This window comes from Loa loa (genome assembly GCF_000183805.2).
Source record: "Loa loa unplaced genomic scaffold supercont3.74, whole genome shotgun sequence".
NCBI lineage: Eukaryota > Metazoa > Nematoda > Chromadorea > Rhabditida > Onchocercidae > Loa > Loa loa.
Genome location: NW_018108254.1, coordinates 184,281 through 201,535, shown reverse-complemented (window position 1 = coordinate 201,535; position 17,255 = coordinate 184,281). Strand labels below are relative to the sequence as shown.

At 34.8% G+C, this 17,255-nt stretch overlaps 3 protein-coding genes across 3 annotated transcripts; 1 reads left to right on the top strand and 2 right to left on the bottom strand.

The window, feature by feature from the left end:
- Positions 1-1,779: 1,779 nt before the first annotated feature.
- Positions 1,780-4,815, bottom strand: LOAG_03340 (hypothetical protein; the record flags this gene model as incomplete). The annotated part of the gene is made up of 5 exons (XM_003138877.1): positions 1,780-1,958; positions 2,409-2,605; positions 3,865-4,107; positions 4,331-4,494; positions 4,753-4,815. The coding sequence occupies 5 exons, from the start codon at positions 4,813-4,815 to the stop codon at positions 1,780-1,782; spliced, it is 846 nt and encodes a 281-aa protein (XP_003138925.1).
- A 5,551-nt stretch (positions 4,816-10,366) lies between these two features.
- LOAG_03339 (hypothetical protein) lies at positions 10,367-15,214 on the bottom strand. Its single transcript, XM_003138876.2, has 7 exons — positions 14,988-15,214; positions 14,540-14,674; positions 14,177-14,315; positions 13,704-13,852; positions 13,074-13,307; positions 11,190-11,351; positions 10,367-10,816 (listed from the first exon to the last, which is right to left on the bottom strand). The coding sequence occupies exons 1-7, from the start codon at positions 15,192-15,194 to the stop codon at positions 10,517-10,519; spliced, it is 1,326 nt and encodes a 441-aa protein (XP_003138924.1). The 5' UTR covers positions 15,195-15,214; the 3' UTR covers positions 10,367-10,516.
- Positions 15,215-15,948: 734 nt separating this feature from the next.
- Positions 15,949-16,235, top strand: LOAG_03338 (hypothetical protein; the record flags this gene model as incomplete). Its single annotated transcript, XM_003138875.1, has 2 exons — positions 15,949-15,966; positions 16,002-16,235. The coding sequence occupies 2 exons, from the start codon at positions 15,949-15,951 to the stop codon at positions 16,233-16,235; spliced, it is 252 nt and encodes an 83-aa protein (XP_003138923.1).
- Positions 16,236-17,255: the final 1,020 nt, after the last annotated feature.

Below are 17,255 nucleotides of genomic sequence, written 5' to 3'. Positions count from 1 at the left end.
GAAACCACTTATGAGAGAAAATGAATGTAAAAAGTAGAAATTGCCTAAACTGACACAGCGCTATTATTCTTTTTTGAAATAAAAAATTGCAAACTGCATAAAAGTGGACAGATGCTAAATTCGTGCATAATTCTTTTTGTGGGTACTTTATGACTCGGCTTGATTTGACTCAATTTGATGAAGACATACCAAAAAACTCTGGGAGCATTACATTTTAGAATTCGAAAAAAAAATTATTGAATTCCAAAATTCTAACTTATTTTCAATTTCCGAAGCTTTTCACGAAATGTTATGTTCTACAGGTTCGCACATATAACAAACATTATATGCATACCGAGTGTATCACACACTAACTTCATCAGACAAATGAGTACAAAAAAATAGGGCATCAATGAATGACATTTTGCGCACCTTTACAGGTTTGAGGTTTGACTATGAACACAATTCATTTTATCTAATGATGAAATAAAACGCCTGGAAACAGTATTACACAAGAAGAAAAGTAGAAGGAGAATTCGAAAAGTTTGAAAAGAATTTTGCTAAATAAAGAATAAGGAAAGATACAAAGAAGTGTAGGTGGGAGTTATGTAAGTGATGAGTTCTGGGATAAAATACATTAAAATGAAAAGTAAGTCCTGTGTCAGATTTCAAAAATTTCTCTTAACTGCAAATATGCTCCTTTCGAACAAACGAAAGATGTCGAAGAACAAGTGAATTCGCGTGTGATAGTATTGAATGACGACGGGCAATGTCCACAGTAAATGAAGTTCAGCAATATATGTCTATATTACTGACCTTAATTCAAATCACGCCTTTGAAACAGTGAACAAACACCTGGTTGTCGCACCATGAACTGCCATCCTGTCAACCTTCCAGCATTTTAGTGTATAAAAAAGGCGGACGCAAAAACAATTTATTTGTAGGATGTCGGCCTCAAAAAGGTAGAGGAAGATGGACAACATGAAGAAGGAGGAACGAAGAGTGAGATGGAAGATATCTTCGACGGAAACCTGATAACCTATTTCATGCCATTTTTGATTTGATTTCTGTTATCAGGCTACACTTTTCTTCACAAGCAATATACCAATTCTTACAACCACTACTACTACCACCATTAATTAACACTACACTACCATTACTACACCACCACTCACTATTGCTGTTACTACTAATTGCTACTGCTATATAAAGTCTGAAATCCCTTCAATTGTTATGCCAACGATTCCTTCCTCCCAGAACGTAACTGAAGCGGGGCAGCATTTCCGAATGACTGTTGCTAACAGTAACATAGTGACCATAATGACCAAGCGTGGACATATGGCAGATTTGTTTCAAACATCTGCCACTATTACAGGAAAATTCATTGAACGATCAATTTCTCATATCATAAAGACTATTATTTAAAAAAGCTAAAAATATATTCCGAAATGATAAAAAGTGAAATTCTGTCTTTTTTATTCACAGCTTACTTTTTCGAAATTATTAGTATTTTCAAACCTCATACTCTCAACATTTTCAGATCGAAATGATTAAACTAGAAATAACAAGCAATTCTACTTATTCATTAACGTCATGTTATTCGCAAACAATATGTCCTTTAAATATGTAATTCACAATTACATATGCAATAGTAGAGTCTGATTAATCCTTAGACAAGATCAGATCACCATAATCAGTTGGCCCAATAGCTTTTTTTTGACCTCATAATTATAATAATTCTCGAAGTCTCGAAATCTGTAACTCAAATTATCGAAATAGCTTTTGAAAGGTAAAAAATGATTACCCTTCGCATGTGTAAATGCCGTAATGTAATCCTGATGATTTGTCGGCACAAATAGCGCACAATAATGGATCGTCGTCCAAGTAGTCGGTCATAAGCGCTGCAGTAAACTCTCCTGAACGGTGTCCATCTGCTCGTCCATTCCACGCGTACGTCGTTTCTGATCCATTTGACTGAACTAAACAGTTATTCGATGTAAAATACAGATTGAAACATTATTTTTGAAACAAAAAGTTCAATGGAATTCAAATCGCAGCTTATCAATCAGTGCTGACTCATGCCAGGAAAATAAGGAAAGTCACTCCAAACCTTAAATTTTTGGTAAAAATTCAATCGAAATCTTTAATATTTCAATTATGAAAATTTCTTTCAGCACTGATCATATTCAATGTATCAAGCATAGAGACCAATAGTATAATACTGGGGAAGTACCACAAGGAGTATTACATCTTGTACGAATTGCTTATTGACCAACGTTTATCATTAAATAAAATTAGCTTTAAAAAAGATCAGAAAGGATGCATGAAATTATTCATAATGTCCCATTTTTCTGATATAAGCAACCAAAGTAAGATAAAGCTATCGCACATAAGATAGCGCTAGAAATTTTAGTTGGTACATTGTAAACCTGATGTCAACGATGGACTGCTTATATTGGAGCTCACGACGGCCGTATTTGGTTCCACGCTGTAATGGCTCAACCAGGAGAATTTATCGGAGCTGCGATCAGATCCAGTGGTTATTGTTGTTATGCGGTCCTTCTGTGACGTACTAGATTGTGACGTTCTTGAGCATGATGTCTCCACACTTTGGGGTGAATCAGGGCTTAAAATTTTTTCAAATTTCATTCCCCAAAGTTATTAACATGCCCGTTGTAATTCTGTAATACACGACAAACCTTTAAACTAGGTAGACCATAACAATAATTTTGAAATTAAGCTAAAAATTGAATTGCAGTTAAAGCATTACTACGGTTACCGATGCTATCAGAATGAAGCCACATATGAAGATTAGATTAGCCACCTCAGATTTATCTATTACTACTGGATTTCAAAATTTGCAGCTGCAAAATTGATGTGTAATCACAAAAACTGACAGATAACTAAAACATGTTAAAAATATTTTTTGAACATTATCAAAACTGCGTTCTTTCCTGTTAATGTTCGAAAAGCATTAAAATTGATTCATTCGTTTGAAAACGCTCCTACAGTTAAAAATTTTGAAAATTTCATTGCACTTTTAGTAAACAAACACCAAAGTATGATGAAATATCGAACTCGTTGGTCAATTGTCCAAATTTAAATTTCAAAAATGATGAGAAACAGTTTTCGCTACCAGATGATATTGAGAAATCTGGAATTACAAAACACCGTCCCAGGTTAGCATAGATGATGCTTAGTTTTCCAGTATACTTTTCCCGTTCAGTGCTTTTGTCCTTGCTGCCCTTTCAGAACAAGTTTTCAACGTATTTAAAAACAGATTGATTTGGGTGATCTAGAGACCCAAAGTGTTGTCGCGACAGTACAAGGACATACAAGACTCTGGCTTTGTCAAGGTCATTTTCCTCATTTCTTCCTCGAGAATAAATTATATAATTCTTTTTCAAACTAACTCAGTTATTATTCATGATGCTTATCCATCACAAACTTTTTATAACGAGTAGTACAGAGAAAATGTATCAAAGGCTATCAGTTTAGAATCTTTCTATCAGATATATTAAGTACAGTTTAAGGAGAAAGTGTTAATTATCAGGTGAATTATTGAAATAGCTGTTGGATTAACTTATTATTAAATAAGGAAACTCAGCAGAATTGGTCGCTAGCTAAGGCCTGCTTATTTTTCATGTGTTAAAGAGCTTGGAAAATGATGAAAGTGGCAGTATGCTGGAAGATCGGAGTATCCCAATAGGATAATCATTACTTTTTCTGTAGAATTTATAATAAAGATCTTTTTTGGTAAGAATGTTAAAGATTGGATTTGCGAAAAAAACTGAAATATGATGATGCATCACTTCAGGTCATGTTATCTTGAAATAATTTCCTACAATTTAGAAAAATCCAAAATTCAAGTAAAGTACAACAAACCTGCATTGCTCTTTCCGAACCGTCTTACTCGTTTCTGGATCCCAACCGATCCGATTGCTTGCAGTAGTAGGAGCAACCGATTTACTGACTAAAGCTGTGCTCGGCGACAGCGAATGTGAGCTGGGAAGAATGGGTGGCCGGGTGATCTGCGCTAACTGGTGCAGATCAAAGCCATGACCCATTTGTGTTAGGTAGTAACTATAAAAGGTGAACGGGTCGGTAGCTGCTGTATGCGGATAAGGCCTGAAACACACCATAAAACAGCATAAACTCACAACAAAGGGAAAAATAAATAATTGGCCAAAGTGAAAATATCAAAGTAATCTAAATTACCACCGCTAACACTTTTGATATTTTCCAAAATACAACGTTTGACATATACCATAGCTCATCAAAGAACAATTAGTTTTACACGTTGAAACCTCTGGATAATCATTATTCTGGTGATAGTTAATCAGATACTTACTTGATAGGTTGAGGATGTACAATAATGGGATGAGCTACTCTGGCGGACGTGGACGAGGTGATGACAGGTGATCGAAATGCTGATGTCGGCTCTGTACTCATGACTTCATCAACGGACCTATCCTCACTTCGTTCCTTCTCTACACCTGACCACTTTCCCCTGGCCTGTAATTTGAATATATTAGACTGGAATATCAGTCGCTATTTCATTAAAAGTTAATTTCTTTTTTCATGTGGAAACAAAAAGGAATGAATATCAAAAGGACACGTTTATCGAAATACGAAAAATCAGTATTTCGACCATTTTCTCTCTAGTCTCGTCAAACCGAAAATTGTTCCACGCTTTGCCACCTGGATTATTTGCCGAAATACCGTGTTACCGGATTTTCATTGAAAAGTATAACAATCGAATATCCAGGATACCAGAATTTTGATGAGCAATGTATTAAAATCTTGGTAACATTTGTACTCAAAGGAATAATGCATCGTTATGCAGCTCAATTAGTACAGACACCTTACGAAACTAGTTTTTATTTTCAAATTTAATAACTGTAACATATGATGAGACTTCCAGAGATAGAATTAAGAGAAGAAAGTTACTTTTATTACTAATAATAATCATAAAAAATGTGAATAAAACAATGTAGAAAGATAGAGGAAGATGAATTCAAAAAGAATAATATTTAGTGGATCTTTCTTATCATTCCGGTTATCACGATTGCTCGCAAGTAATCCTTTCTTTATAATATATCGAGATTTCCTACCATAAAATTTTTTGAGTGAAAATCTGATTAAAGTTTGCAGAACCGTCAATTCGTCTCAGTTATCACTTCAGTACTAAATAATTTCAATATCAGTTCTTCAAAAGGTTTTTTTCTTAATTGTTCCAATAATTTATCAGAAGAAACTATGCAAGCTGGGAAAACGTATTTAAACTCTTACTTTTGTTGGAATTTTGAATTCTATGACAAACATTGTGGATAGCGGACAGTGGCAGTGATGGCGTTCAAATGTGTTAGATAATTCGGAAATTTTAAGTTTAGAGGTAGAACTTAACCAACCCAAAACCTCGGCTTTTTAATTCAACTTGTCGGTAGTTATGTATCATACAGAAAATAGAAATTTAGAACCCGATGAAATTAAGAAGAATTAAATTCTGACAAAATTTACAAGCAATGCAATTTGAAGCATACTTTCAGGACGATGAACGGGAGGTAATGCGTCTAAAAATATAAGGAAGGTTTAAGGGTCATGTTTGCAAAGATGAACGCTCTGGACGAATTTTCCAAGGAAAAAAAAGAAATTTTGTCAGTGATGGTAGGCATATAATTTTGTGGTCTGACACAATCTGGAGGCGGTCGTTTGCATCCACGGGAGAGAAAAGGGAAGAGGAGTAGGCATCTGGAGCGGTATCATGATGAGACAGGTGGAGTTGTCCATTGTTGTCACCATCATCAGGAAGGGCCGATCGTGGCTGGCTGGACCTTCCGAGGACAGTCGTTGGGAAGATATGTAGGCCGACCGTGATATGGCGTAATCGGGCTCAAAGGATGGGCGGAGGGCTGTTAGGGTAGGGGAAGGGGAGGTCAGAAGGGTATGCAGAATGGGGTGCGTAACATCGATTTAGGGAGGGGGTGGAGGTATGTTTGGAGCCCCGCTACGATCGTGGAAATTGGGTGACCAACATATCCCGAGAACCTTCTTTCTGTTTCCATCTCGCTCTTACAGTATTTTTTGAATTCTTAATAAATCTTGTGTTGTGAAACACGGTAGAACTTCCCTAATAAAAAGTGCTCCATGGGACGGAGAATATGTAAAAAAGTAACATTTCGTCCACAGCGTAGATATCTCGGGGATGCTGGACCTTGGAAAAGGTTAGGAAAGAAGGAAGAAGTAGGATAGGGGAAAAAAGAAGGTTATGTCACTGTCTACCAATACGACAGTTTAGGAAGGTGCTACTTCAAACCAGAATTCAAGAATCCATCCATTGACCCAGGATCTCAACTAAAGATAATGAAACGATCAGTTCAGATCGAATCACCGATTCATTCAGGACTCACTTAGTTGCGATGACAAAATGAAGGCAATGGATTAATGTTGCTTCTGAGAGTTGAATAAAAATTCAATTGCATGTGCGAAAAAATTGAGGTCGTATACACATATTTATTTGATTATATAATCAGCAGAAGATAACAATGTCGACCAATCCCATCGACCTATTACCTTTACTATCATGACTCCTCCAATCTGCTGACCAACGGCCATCCTTTACCTAACAACAAATGGATGTCTTCGAAAATATGCATATAGAACCTTATTGAAGAGGTTCGCAAAATTCGATGCGCAACCCATTTCGAAAAATAGATACCCTGCAATTGTTGCGTCCCTGAAAATGTAGGGCGATAATGTAATGCTCGAAAGTGGGTCGGGTCAGGTGGTGTCGTGCCCCTGTAGAAGGCACCATGGACGACCTACTTATTCACCCGGCTCATCCATAACTGGGAAGAGGTGAACGCTTTTGGGTTATATGAAATGCAAATCCTTAACTCTGCATTTTTTGCTTCAAATCTTATTTTTGTAGCGAAAGATAACTATCTTTTCAAATTGAAACAACAAATTTACATAATCAAACGTTTCAATTAAATATCAGGTAAAGTAAACTGTTGAGTGAACTTTGTAAGTAGATACTAAAGTAAACAAGTAGCAGAAAAGAAGAGCTCATTTCGGTCCCTTTCATTCAAATTGTATTCGAATGATATTAACCGAAGCTGTTAAGAAGATGACAGATGCTAATTCATGAAAGGTTCATTTGATTCAATATTCAGTTTTTTTAAATTCCTATCTATAGAATAGAAACAAAGCGCAAAATACCATTTCACGAAAATTAAAAGAGTTTTCGTAAACAAAGTTAGTGTATTTCCCATTTAGCAGAGTAAAGAAATACAGGCAATAAGCTCGTGGTAATCTTCCTCACTAAACTTACATAAGGAAGGCATTATTTTACTTGAAAATCATATAACCAAAGTTTTTTGAGGCTTCATTTTCTGCCAAATTTATAAAAAGTCTATAAATTTATTCAATTCGATCCACAAGGAGCCAACCAGAAAATATATTTAAAGTAAAATAATGATTTGAAGTGGATTTTAGGCAATTTCAGGCAAAATTGCATAGTTTATGAAACTTTAAATTGACTTCATATCAATGTATTTTCGGCCATCGCAAAAAGAAGACAGTGAACATGACAGAAAGGAAATAAAAGAAGAAATAAACAACCTGATGGAACAATCTTCCTTTATAAAAAATCTATAAATTTATTTAATTCATTCATAAGGAATTCAATCCAGCATAAAAATTGACAAATCAAGGAGTGCATTAGTGAGGAGTGATGGAAGTAATATAGTTTAAAGAAGTGGAAACCGTGAGAAGAAAGAAAGCACACGGAAAGCGATCAGGAAGGGTGATTCCGAGAAGTGGCGATGATTGCCATCCAGAAGGTTGGATAGAGATGACGGATGCATCCACATTGATAGATTTGATGCTGACCGACCTCCATCTAACCTCATTTCCACCAAAGTATTATTCCTGATTTCTGCCGTTCACCGCTACCACTACCATTACCACCATTACGAGTGCGGCGGTACCGTTAGGGAAAATTAAAATTGGAAAATAAAAGACATATGTCAACAGATGGCTTGAACGATTAAGCGGTCTTATCAGGTAGAATCTAGTGTTGAAATAACTGAATAAGCTAAGTAATCACTTGGATCATTCAAATTTAATCATTTGAACAAAATTAGAGGAACTATTTCAAAATATTTCAAAATGTAACATTTCACTCAATGAATAATGTAGCGGATATACTGTTTGTTGGTTACTTCTACTGAAGTGTTGCTGGACCAAGATTGAACTTATCGTTTTAGTTTAAATGAACTTTCTCCCATTATCAATTAACTCTGAGTAATAGTATTACAAGAGAGATTCAAAATGAAATAGCTTTGTTCTGCGTTCCTCGCAGTCACTGATAATATGCAAATTGTTCCAAATGTTTCAATGTTTGCTTCCATTTCATATCAAACGATATTTTAAAAAAAATAAAAACAACTTCGAAAGCCCGTTGTTGATAAGCTCATATGGTAAACAGGAATTTGACATTTGAAATCGGCCAGAAGGACGAATGGGTTTTGCATAACTATGCTTCGTTGGCAATTCTCGCCTAACCTTTGCAGTAAAAATCAGTTTCTCGTAGAAATGAATTATTCTCATGCTTCTAGAATAAATTAGTGATTTATGAATACTAATGATTCAACTTCCTGGGACTTCCCAGATAAGAACAGCGCATCCTGAATATATTTCCATTTGCAGATTCCGATCCGGCCAAAAAGTACTATCTCGAAAGTTGCATCTACTAGGGGATCAAATGTACAGCTTACTTTTTCTTGAACACTTCAACCCCTAATACAGTCTCAATGTTCCTAGATTATTTCGCTATTAACTACGCAACAATATTTCATGTTTGATTATAAACATTAATTCTGAAAATTCTGAGTGAAATTGTCTTAGAAAATCTGAAAAATTAATTAATGAGCATAATTACCGATGGCAATGTGAAATATGCATCTAAATGTTTGTTTTATTGTCAGAATTACTTTAAAAATATAATGTTGTTTGGAAAGATTTCGTACTGAGTGTTCTCATATTACTACACAAGATTTTAAGCCAAAATTTTAAAAACTAGGTGAAAATTGGAATTTCGTTAAAAAGAGAGAAAGGATGGAAAAAGGGAGTGGGAAGGAAGGAGAAGATACTTTCCCTTGTAGTAGTAAATTCCCCCGACCTAACACGGGTATAATTTAATGTCAAAAGGTTGCAAAAGATGTCGCGACCCCCATGCTCCATTGTCATGTGGTGTGTCAAAGTCGTGCGCACAAATCACCAACACTCGGTCGTCATTGATGATTGGAAAAGGAAAGGTTATCCAGGTCAGTGGGCTACTGGCGCATCCTACAAAATACCTTTTCCCGTATCACCATTATTCTTCAAACAATATCTTAAGACGATGTGGAACTCTATCATAAACTATACATCAAACTGTTACTCTTCAGCTGTTTGCAGTAAGCGGAATTCATCGCCTTCCATCTCTGCTTTTTCTGAACGGAAACTTGAGATGGAATTGCAATTATACAAGAATAAATCTTCAAATCAAGTGTTCTGAAGATAGAAATATGTATACTTGTACTTCAACTAATTAGAAACTTCCATAAGTTTCAATTGAGCATTTAAATCAAATTAAAAAAGTGCTGTGTATGATAAATTGAAAACTTATAATTTATTAAAGATGCAGCAGAAATACTCATGTAGCACTTTGCATAATTATAATTACCTTTCGTTCTGAAAAGAAAATTCAAATATTTCCGGTACTTACAATTTTCTGATTTGTGCAGTTGCAGTAAATTTGCATTATTTGCATACAAAACAAAAAAATAAATAAATAAAAAATCACGGTGAAAAACACAAAAGCTTAGAAATTTTCGATAGATTTGGTGGTTCAAAGCTATCCACTTAAGCAAAGTTTTGACATCAAAACATCGGTTTGTAGCATGCAGAACTTTGTAATGTTGTATGCTGATGAATAGTGTAAAAGTTTGCATCAAAGTAAGGGATTTACAAGTGCGGTACTTCCAAAACATCTGGGAACCACCAGCATATTATCCTTATTCACTTACGTAATTCTGAACATAACTATCAACTTAAGAGATTGAATCACGAGAACACCGCAAAAAGCTTAAAAAAGATGATGGAATTAATGAATTTCAAATGAATGCATTTAATTCTGCGAAGTTAAGGATAATTCAAATAAACCTGAAAACACAGGTTAAAAAAATATAGCTAATTAATAACAATTGGATGTAAATTTGCATCATCTTAAAATCTAGTGTAACATCATAAGTGGAATCGAAACCAAAGAAAAGACGGTGGAAAGTAATACTTTCCAGTACTTATATCTACTAGATGAGACAAGATATCTTGAAAAAGATAGGACGGTTCTTTCCTTACTTTATCATCAACACATCATAAGTGATCCTCAGCCAGATATGGGATTGTGGTACTACCACATACCTTTATTTTGCTTGTATAGACAAATCTGAGAATGCTTTGTGCTAGGCTAATCCATAACAATAGCTGTCCTTCATGAAATAAGCAATAGAATGATCAGCAAATGTATCACAATGTTACAGAAAGAAACAGCAGATCGAGCCGAAGAAGTAGTGGGATGGCCAGCCAAAGTATTATCAGTATTACTATCAGTAAGGGTTCTTTGCAATGATATCTCACTATCACTTCCTGATACCACACACTGTGTTACTTTTAGACCGCAAGCTTCTTCCCAATTCGCAATTGCTTTATCTTTGACTAGTTGATAGAATGACTCGAATGGTATCCAGTAATTTAGATCGCTCAGTGCTTTCAATTCTTCGAGATATTCGGCCTGATTGCAAGTTGAATTAAATTTCAGTGATTTTAAAGAAATCTAAATACTTTAAACTAAAAATATCAAACCAAAAAAAAATTAATTGTAAGTATTACGAGAATCTTTTTAACTTTAAATCTTTGTTGGCTCTAATGTACTAGAGGGAAATTTTATCGCTTAGGAGAGGGGAGAGAGAGAACTGGAAAGGATAAGCTCTGCAGAATACGATACTTAGTGTATCACAATTCAACTGTTAAACAAATGAGTTTAATTAAAGTAAGAACAGAAAACTAAGTCACGAACTGTAAAAAGAAAACAGTCGCTTTTATCTTAATGATCGCTAGATTGAGTTAGACACAATATCGTGTAGAAGTAATAATTTCAATATTACCTGTCGAATGGTATGTCTATCGATGGCTGATGCTTCATGAAACAGCAGTCGAATGGATTTATTTGGTTTATCGCGATATTCCAACATGAAACCGGCTGCCGTGTCCAGATAGGTTTGATTTATTCGTAATAACTTCATCACCGATAGTGTCACTTCGAAATGCTACAAGCAGGCTTTGAAACGATGTTATCAGGGATTAGAGTGAATCGGAACAGTTCGGAACACTTATGCATTCGCAGTTATTGCTACGAATATTTTTGATTATTTCGCCAACTCTCAATTTACTTATCACTCTTTGTCAATCTGTTTATTATTTCATTCTCAGTCTTTTCCGTTACCGCTCTTCCCACACTGTATCATAGATCCGAAGTTCTTTATTATCTTTTTCAATGTTATGCTATCCCAATCTTTACACATCCCAGAGTCTGAGCTCCACCAAGAAATTCGCTTCATTACCGTCTTAATCCACTGATGGATCGAGAAATCACCTTGGAGAATTACCGATCAACCCCGCTGCTTCTTTAGTCGTGCTATGTAGTGATTACATATCGCTTGAACGCTACAATAATGTCCCCAGCTTCAGACATATATTCAGGTTGGTGCAAAAATATATCCTGTTTTTTGTATGACAATTTGCTAATATTGGAAGATATTCCTGAATAAATATGAATGGATTGCACTATATATATCTCAGTGGCTTCATCATTTGCTATATTTGATTTGAGGGAATAATTTTGAGGAACTAGTTAGGATACAACAGTGTTTGACATAAATTCGATTGATTTTCATACCTCAGTTCAATATAGGTCATAAAAGGGGGAGGAGGGAAGTAAATCATAATATCAGTAACGTATTTGATCTAGGAATTGCTTACAGTGGTAATTCAAAAGAAGTCTATGAGGACCATGAAGATAAAGAACATAGTGACCAACCATTCGAAGGTGACAATGACCCACAGAGAGCACGAGCAATTATCGAATTTGATTCTTTTACGGTTACACAAGAAGTTGCTGAGAAATTCAATGTCACCCAACCACCGTTGTTCAAGCAAACTGAGAAAGTGAAAAGGCTCAATAAATAGTGCTGTTTTATGGACTGATCGATAATTGAAGAAATTGCTGCTTTTAAGTGTCGTCTTCTCTGATCCTACATTACAAGAGCAGAACGCTTTGACAACTGGTAACGACAACTAAATGACCCTAGATCAAAGCGTTTCCTTAGACCGAATTTGTACTGGAAAATGAATGGTCACGTCAGTATCTGCGCTCTCTCGTCCGAGTTTAGCACACTGCAGTTTTCTGAGTTCCGGTAAAAAGATCTAAGAAATATGTCCAGCAAACAAATCGATGAGATGTATTAAAAACTGAAATATCTCCAGCCGACAGATAGAAAAGCTGGAATTCTCTTCCCTAGGACATAGCTCAACATAGTCATAATTAACTTCTTAATTGAGCCATGAAGTAAAAATGCTAATTGAGCCATAAAATCTTCCGTCATATTCATTTGATCTATCATCAATCGACTACTACTTCCTCCAGCATTTCAACAACTTTTTACAAGAAATGGTTGTTCTAGTAGTACTTCAATTAGTAAAAATGTGTTTAAGCCCGGTTATAAAATATCTTGAAATTCTCAGTACAAAAGCTCTCCCTCCAGCCCTTCTTTATTACCTTCACGTTCATTGCTGATTCTTTACGGAACTTGAAAAGTAGTAAATCCTCGAGTTTACTGAGAGAAAAAAAACTGGATTAAATTCAAACAAACGTTTAAAAAGCGATTTGTACAGATTTAAGGGAACGCTTTAGACTTTGTTATTTACTGCTTCCATTTATATTTTGCTCACCTGTTCATAAGGACTTACAGGGACTTATCATAAGGACTTACCGAAACATAACCGATGAGTTTTTGAGTTTGGTGTCCATCAACAGTATTACGGAGAATGGTTAAAATGTGGTTGAGCCAGATACCACCCATAATATCGCGACATGGTTCATAGTTGACACAAGTAACTGAATGCTTCTCTAGGAACATCATTATGGCCTCTTTCATCGACCATTTGTCAAATTCTTTCAAAGTGGGTCGCTCAATCCAATCCGGTAAGCTTATGTTATACAAATTCTAAAATGTTAGAAGAACTCGTTTCACATAATCCAGATATAAATAATATCATACAACTAAAGAAGTTTCTCGATCTAAGCCACATCCTCCTAAACTCTCACATAACCTAACAGGCTGAAATTTTGAAGTAAATGAACCTTCTATGATTCAAAATTTAAGCAGTATCCCGAAGTTTGTTAGAAAATTTTAAACTGAAGTGACAGTTATCAAAAGAAACTTTTCAAATGAACCTGTCCTTTCTTGCTTTCTTCTTTCACTTCACACTCGACAAGAAAATAGTATGTAAAATTAACAAGGCATAATGGTAAAGAAGTAACATCAGTATGGAGATATTACGCTACCGATATCTAAATGGATGGTACGAATGCTTCATTTATGAAGTAACAAAAGAACTACCATTTCTAAGATGTTATCCGCCAGGTTGGAAGCGCTTTCGATTGATTTGTTCCATCCCGTGTGTTCCGTCATATATTCCAATAGTTGTGCATTTGCAGAAATCATGTGCATTAATTCAGGTAAATTATCATGAATAATTGGCTCCCAAGCTGAATAATCATGTTTATTTCACATACAAATCTTAATGCCATATTCAGAAGTTCCAAAAATATCTAAACCATTCTCAAATAAAATAACTTAATGATAAGACAATCATTCTCACCATACTTTATGTGAAAATGGTGACACACACACACACACTCATTGTAAGTCTGAAAAAGTCTTGACAAGAAATGTATGCGATTTCAGTTTACTTGGTATTTACAACTTTCTACTTGAAGCTTTTTTATTTTATTCATCCGATTTGCAAAGAAAGCAGTGAGAATATCCTTCATGGGAATAAGTCATGTTTTCAGAAATTAAAAAAAGATCACCTCGTTGAGAAGTGCTACAGTTTGGGACGGAATACATTCGTAGCATTGGATCATCGATGATGTATGGTACCGGTGACCATTCTAGAGCATGATTCCATTCGGCAAATGTATCTGGCGGATATAAACCTGCCATAACGACCTAAAAAAATAAAACTGTAACGAAATTTGGAAAATCGGATTAAACCAAATGTCTAGTTGATTTTTCTAGCTCTAATCACCACAATATCCAAAATTTTGTTTAATGTTAAAATGCAAGAATTAAACTGTAACGATTTCGTTTCTTGATATGGTTGTATACTGAGATTTCCAGGTAAGTTTTACAAATTGTTTTAATCGCCATAAAAATGATACGAAATTTAGCACCTGTAGCGTCATTTGACAACGATTCGCGCTAGAAGTATAGAATGTCGCTTCATGTTGAATATAATTGTTACCAACCAAGGGACCGACGAATTCACGAAGCTCCCTGCCAAAACCAAATCCTTCACGTTTGCCGAACTACAACGACAAAAATTGTGATTAAAAACATGCAATCCCATTGGTTTGACCGCTGAAATAATAAATTTCTTTCACGACATACTTCCAGGATTGAATCATGTTGATAGAAAATCTCGGAAGCTAGTATTTGCACCTGTTTTTGGTTTAAGCCGTTCCACCTTAATCATTAATTAAGTTCAGTTGAGATTATTTTAATCCGAATCAACTCTAATTCATGTAATTCATTAAGTATGTGAAGGGATATTTCAGACAAAATTTGCATGATCTGAAACTTTATAAAAAAAAAGAATGGAAGGTAATGAAGAGTGCAGACCTGTGTTAATTCATAAACCCCTTCAAAACCCCAAGTTCGCGAATTCTCGTTCAAAAACTTTCCCGGATGACGGTTGCCATGTCTCATGCCAAATACCACCAGTTTTGCATTTTCGTCGATTGTAATTGATGTTGCTGGCACCGAATTAATATCCTGTTCCAAACTGAGAACTATACAATATATTGTCACATACCAAGAAATAAGCATGTACTGTTACTCCTGTAAGTATACCACCACTGTCTTAACGTCTTCTAAGAGTAGAGAAAATTCCATGAATCATAAGAATGAAATGCTAAATTATGAAGTATGATAGAAATTATAGAATAGAAAAGACTATTGTATCGATTGATTAGGAATGATAAAGGATTACACTGATAAAGAAGTTACGATTAAGAGTATAGCATTAGCACATTTAGAAAAAAATACTGGAAATGTAACAAAAGTAATTCACTGAATGCAATATAATAGGAAGGGTTTTGGAATGAAGGAATAAAGAGCAGGAAGAAATGAAACATATGAAAGCAATAAGATGGAACAGGTTGAAAAGTAAATTAACCTCTTGCACATTAATTAATGCTTCTCATTTAATAATTGCTTAAAGCAATACCTAGTAGAATAACCTCACAGTATGTACGAACTACTTCAGTTTATGACAGCCACAAGTGATCTCTGAACCGTACTTTGCTGTCATCGATTTTTTGTTTGCTCAATTTTGAAAAGAAACTTCAACGTTATGTGAAATTTTTTTTTGCTCACAGTTGTACGCTAGCATTGTTTCAATTCATGTCAAGCATTAAAAATTTGTTTGGAAAAAGATTTTAAAGCCAAAATGAGAAGGAGCAGCTATTAAGATTGTGGAACTTGACCAGCCAAAATTTCCGGAATTATAAGATATATGCCGAAATTGAATCTTTGGAAAGAATTTTTTGAGAAACATCTTCAAGAGACATAATATCCGACAATGCCTCTGAATATACAGGTGAGAAAAACGCACCAAAACTGAAGCTATTACAGCCATCTTTTACAGTTGTCAATGTTGTCATCCGAGCACTCCTCTACACTCCACTAACTCAGCAAAATACTGGTTTGAGTGCGGAATCAATCTCAACAGCATCTTTTAATTCTGTACACCGTAAACACATACATACACACACACACACACACACACATACATGCATACATACATACATACGCACACATACACGACACCTTTTGCGCACGTTCAGTTTTCCGTTGCAGACAAATTAATTAGTTAAAGTTAAATAATACTGTTAGTGTTCGAGCTATTTCCAAACATCCCTCCAGACGATGAACATTTATCGTTTATTTGTTTTTACGGAGGTCAAGGAAAAAGATGTTGAAATGGCTACTGAAAAATTGTTTTCTGGATAGGCAATAAACACAACCGATGAGTCCATGAACCTTATGTTGTCCAATTGTCATTTCCCGAAGAAATTATTTTTCATCAAGTTGTCAAGTACGTTATAACAGGACAGGAAATTCCTTGCAGGAAGATTCTAGAGCCCATTATTTTGTTGTAAAAAATGGAAAAGATACCTGTCACTGTTAGCAAAGATGTATCCATTTCAGTGGCTTTCATCAGGTAAGTCGTGCTTATTTGTCCTTCCATCGACTGATAAATAACACATCGCAAACAGTGCTTTCTGTTAAATGTTTAAAAATTTATCATCTTATCACTTTTTGATAATGCAACACAATGTGGTAATAGTAATAATTAACAATAGTAATTAATAAAAATGATAATTAATAATAATAATAATTAATAATAATAATAATAATAATTAATAATAATAATAATTAATGATAATAATAATTAATAATAATAATAATTAATAATAACAATAATAATAATAGTAATAATAATAATAATAATAATAATAATAATAATAATAATCAAACAATAATAATAATCAAACAATGACAACACTTCCTCGTCAATATGGTAATGAAATTATTGCCAACGGAGAGATTCCAAACTGGAATCATTTAACGTGAAACCGTTATGCTATCGATCCTCAGGGTGAGGAACGGGGTACAGACTAAGGAATACTAATTACTTAAGAATACTTCTCTGCTCTCAAGTACCGAGCAGCGAGATTGCTAAACCTTGCCTCACTGCATTTGGTGGGCCGCTTAACTTCCTCTAATAATAATGATAATTATAGTAATGTTATAATGGTAATGCAAACTATAATGATAATGATAATGCATTTGTAGCATTTCTATGTGATATTTACATAACATTGA

Coding starts and splice junctions, on each gene's coding strand:
- LOAG_03339 (XM_003138876.2), bottom strand. CDS start 15,194: ATGCTTATTTCTTGGTATGTGACAATATATTGTATAGTTCTCAGTTTG. Junction 13,308..13,703: donor CGGATAACATCTTAGAAATG/GTAGTTCTTTTG, acceptor CTAACATTTTAG/AATTTGTATAACATAAGCTT. Junction 10,817..11,189: donor ATAGACATACCATTCGACAG/GTAATATTGAAA, acceptor ACTTGCAATCAG/GCCGAATATCTCGAAGAATT.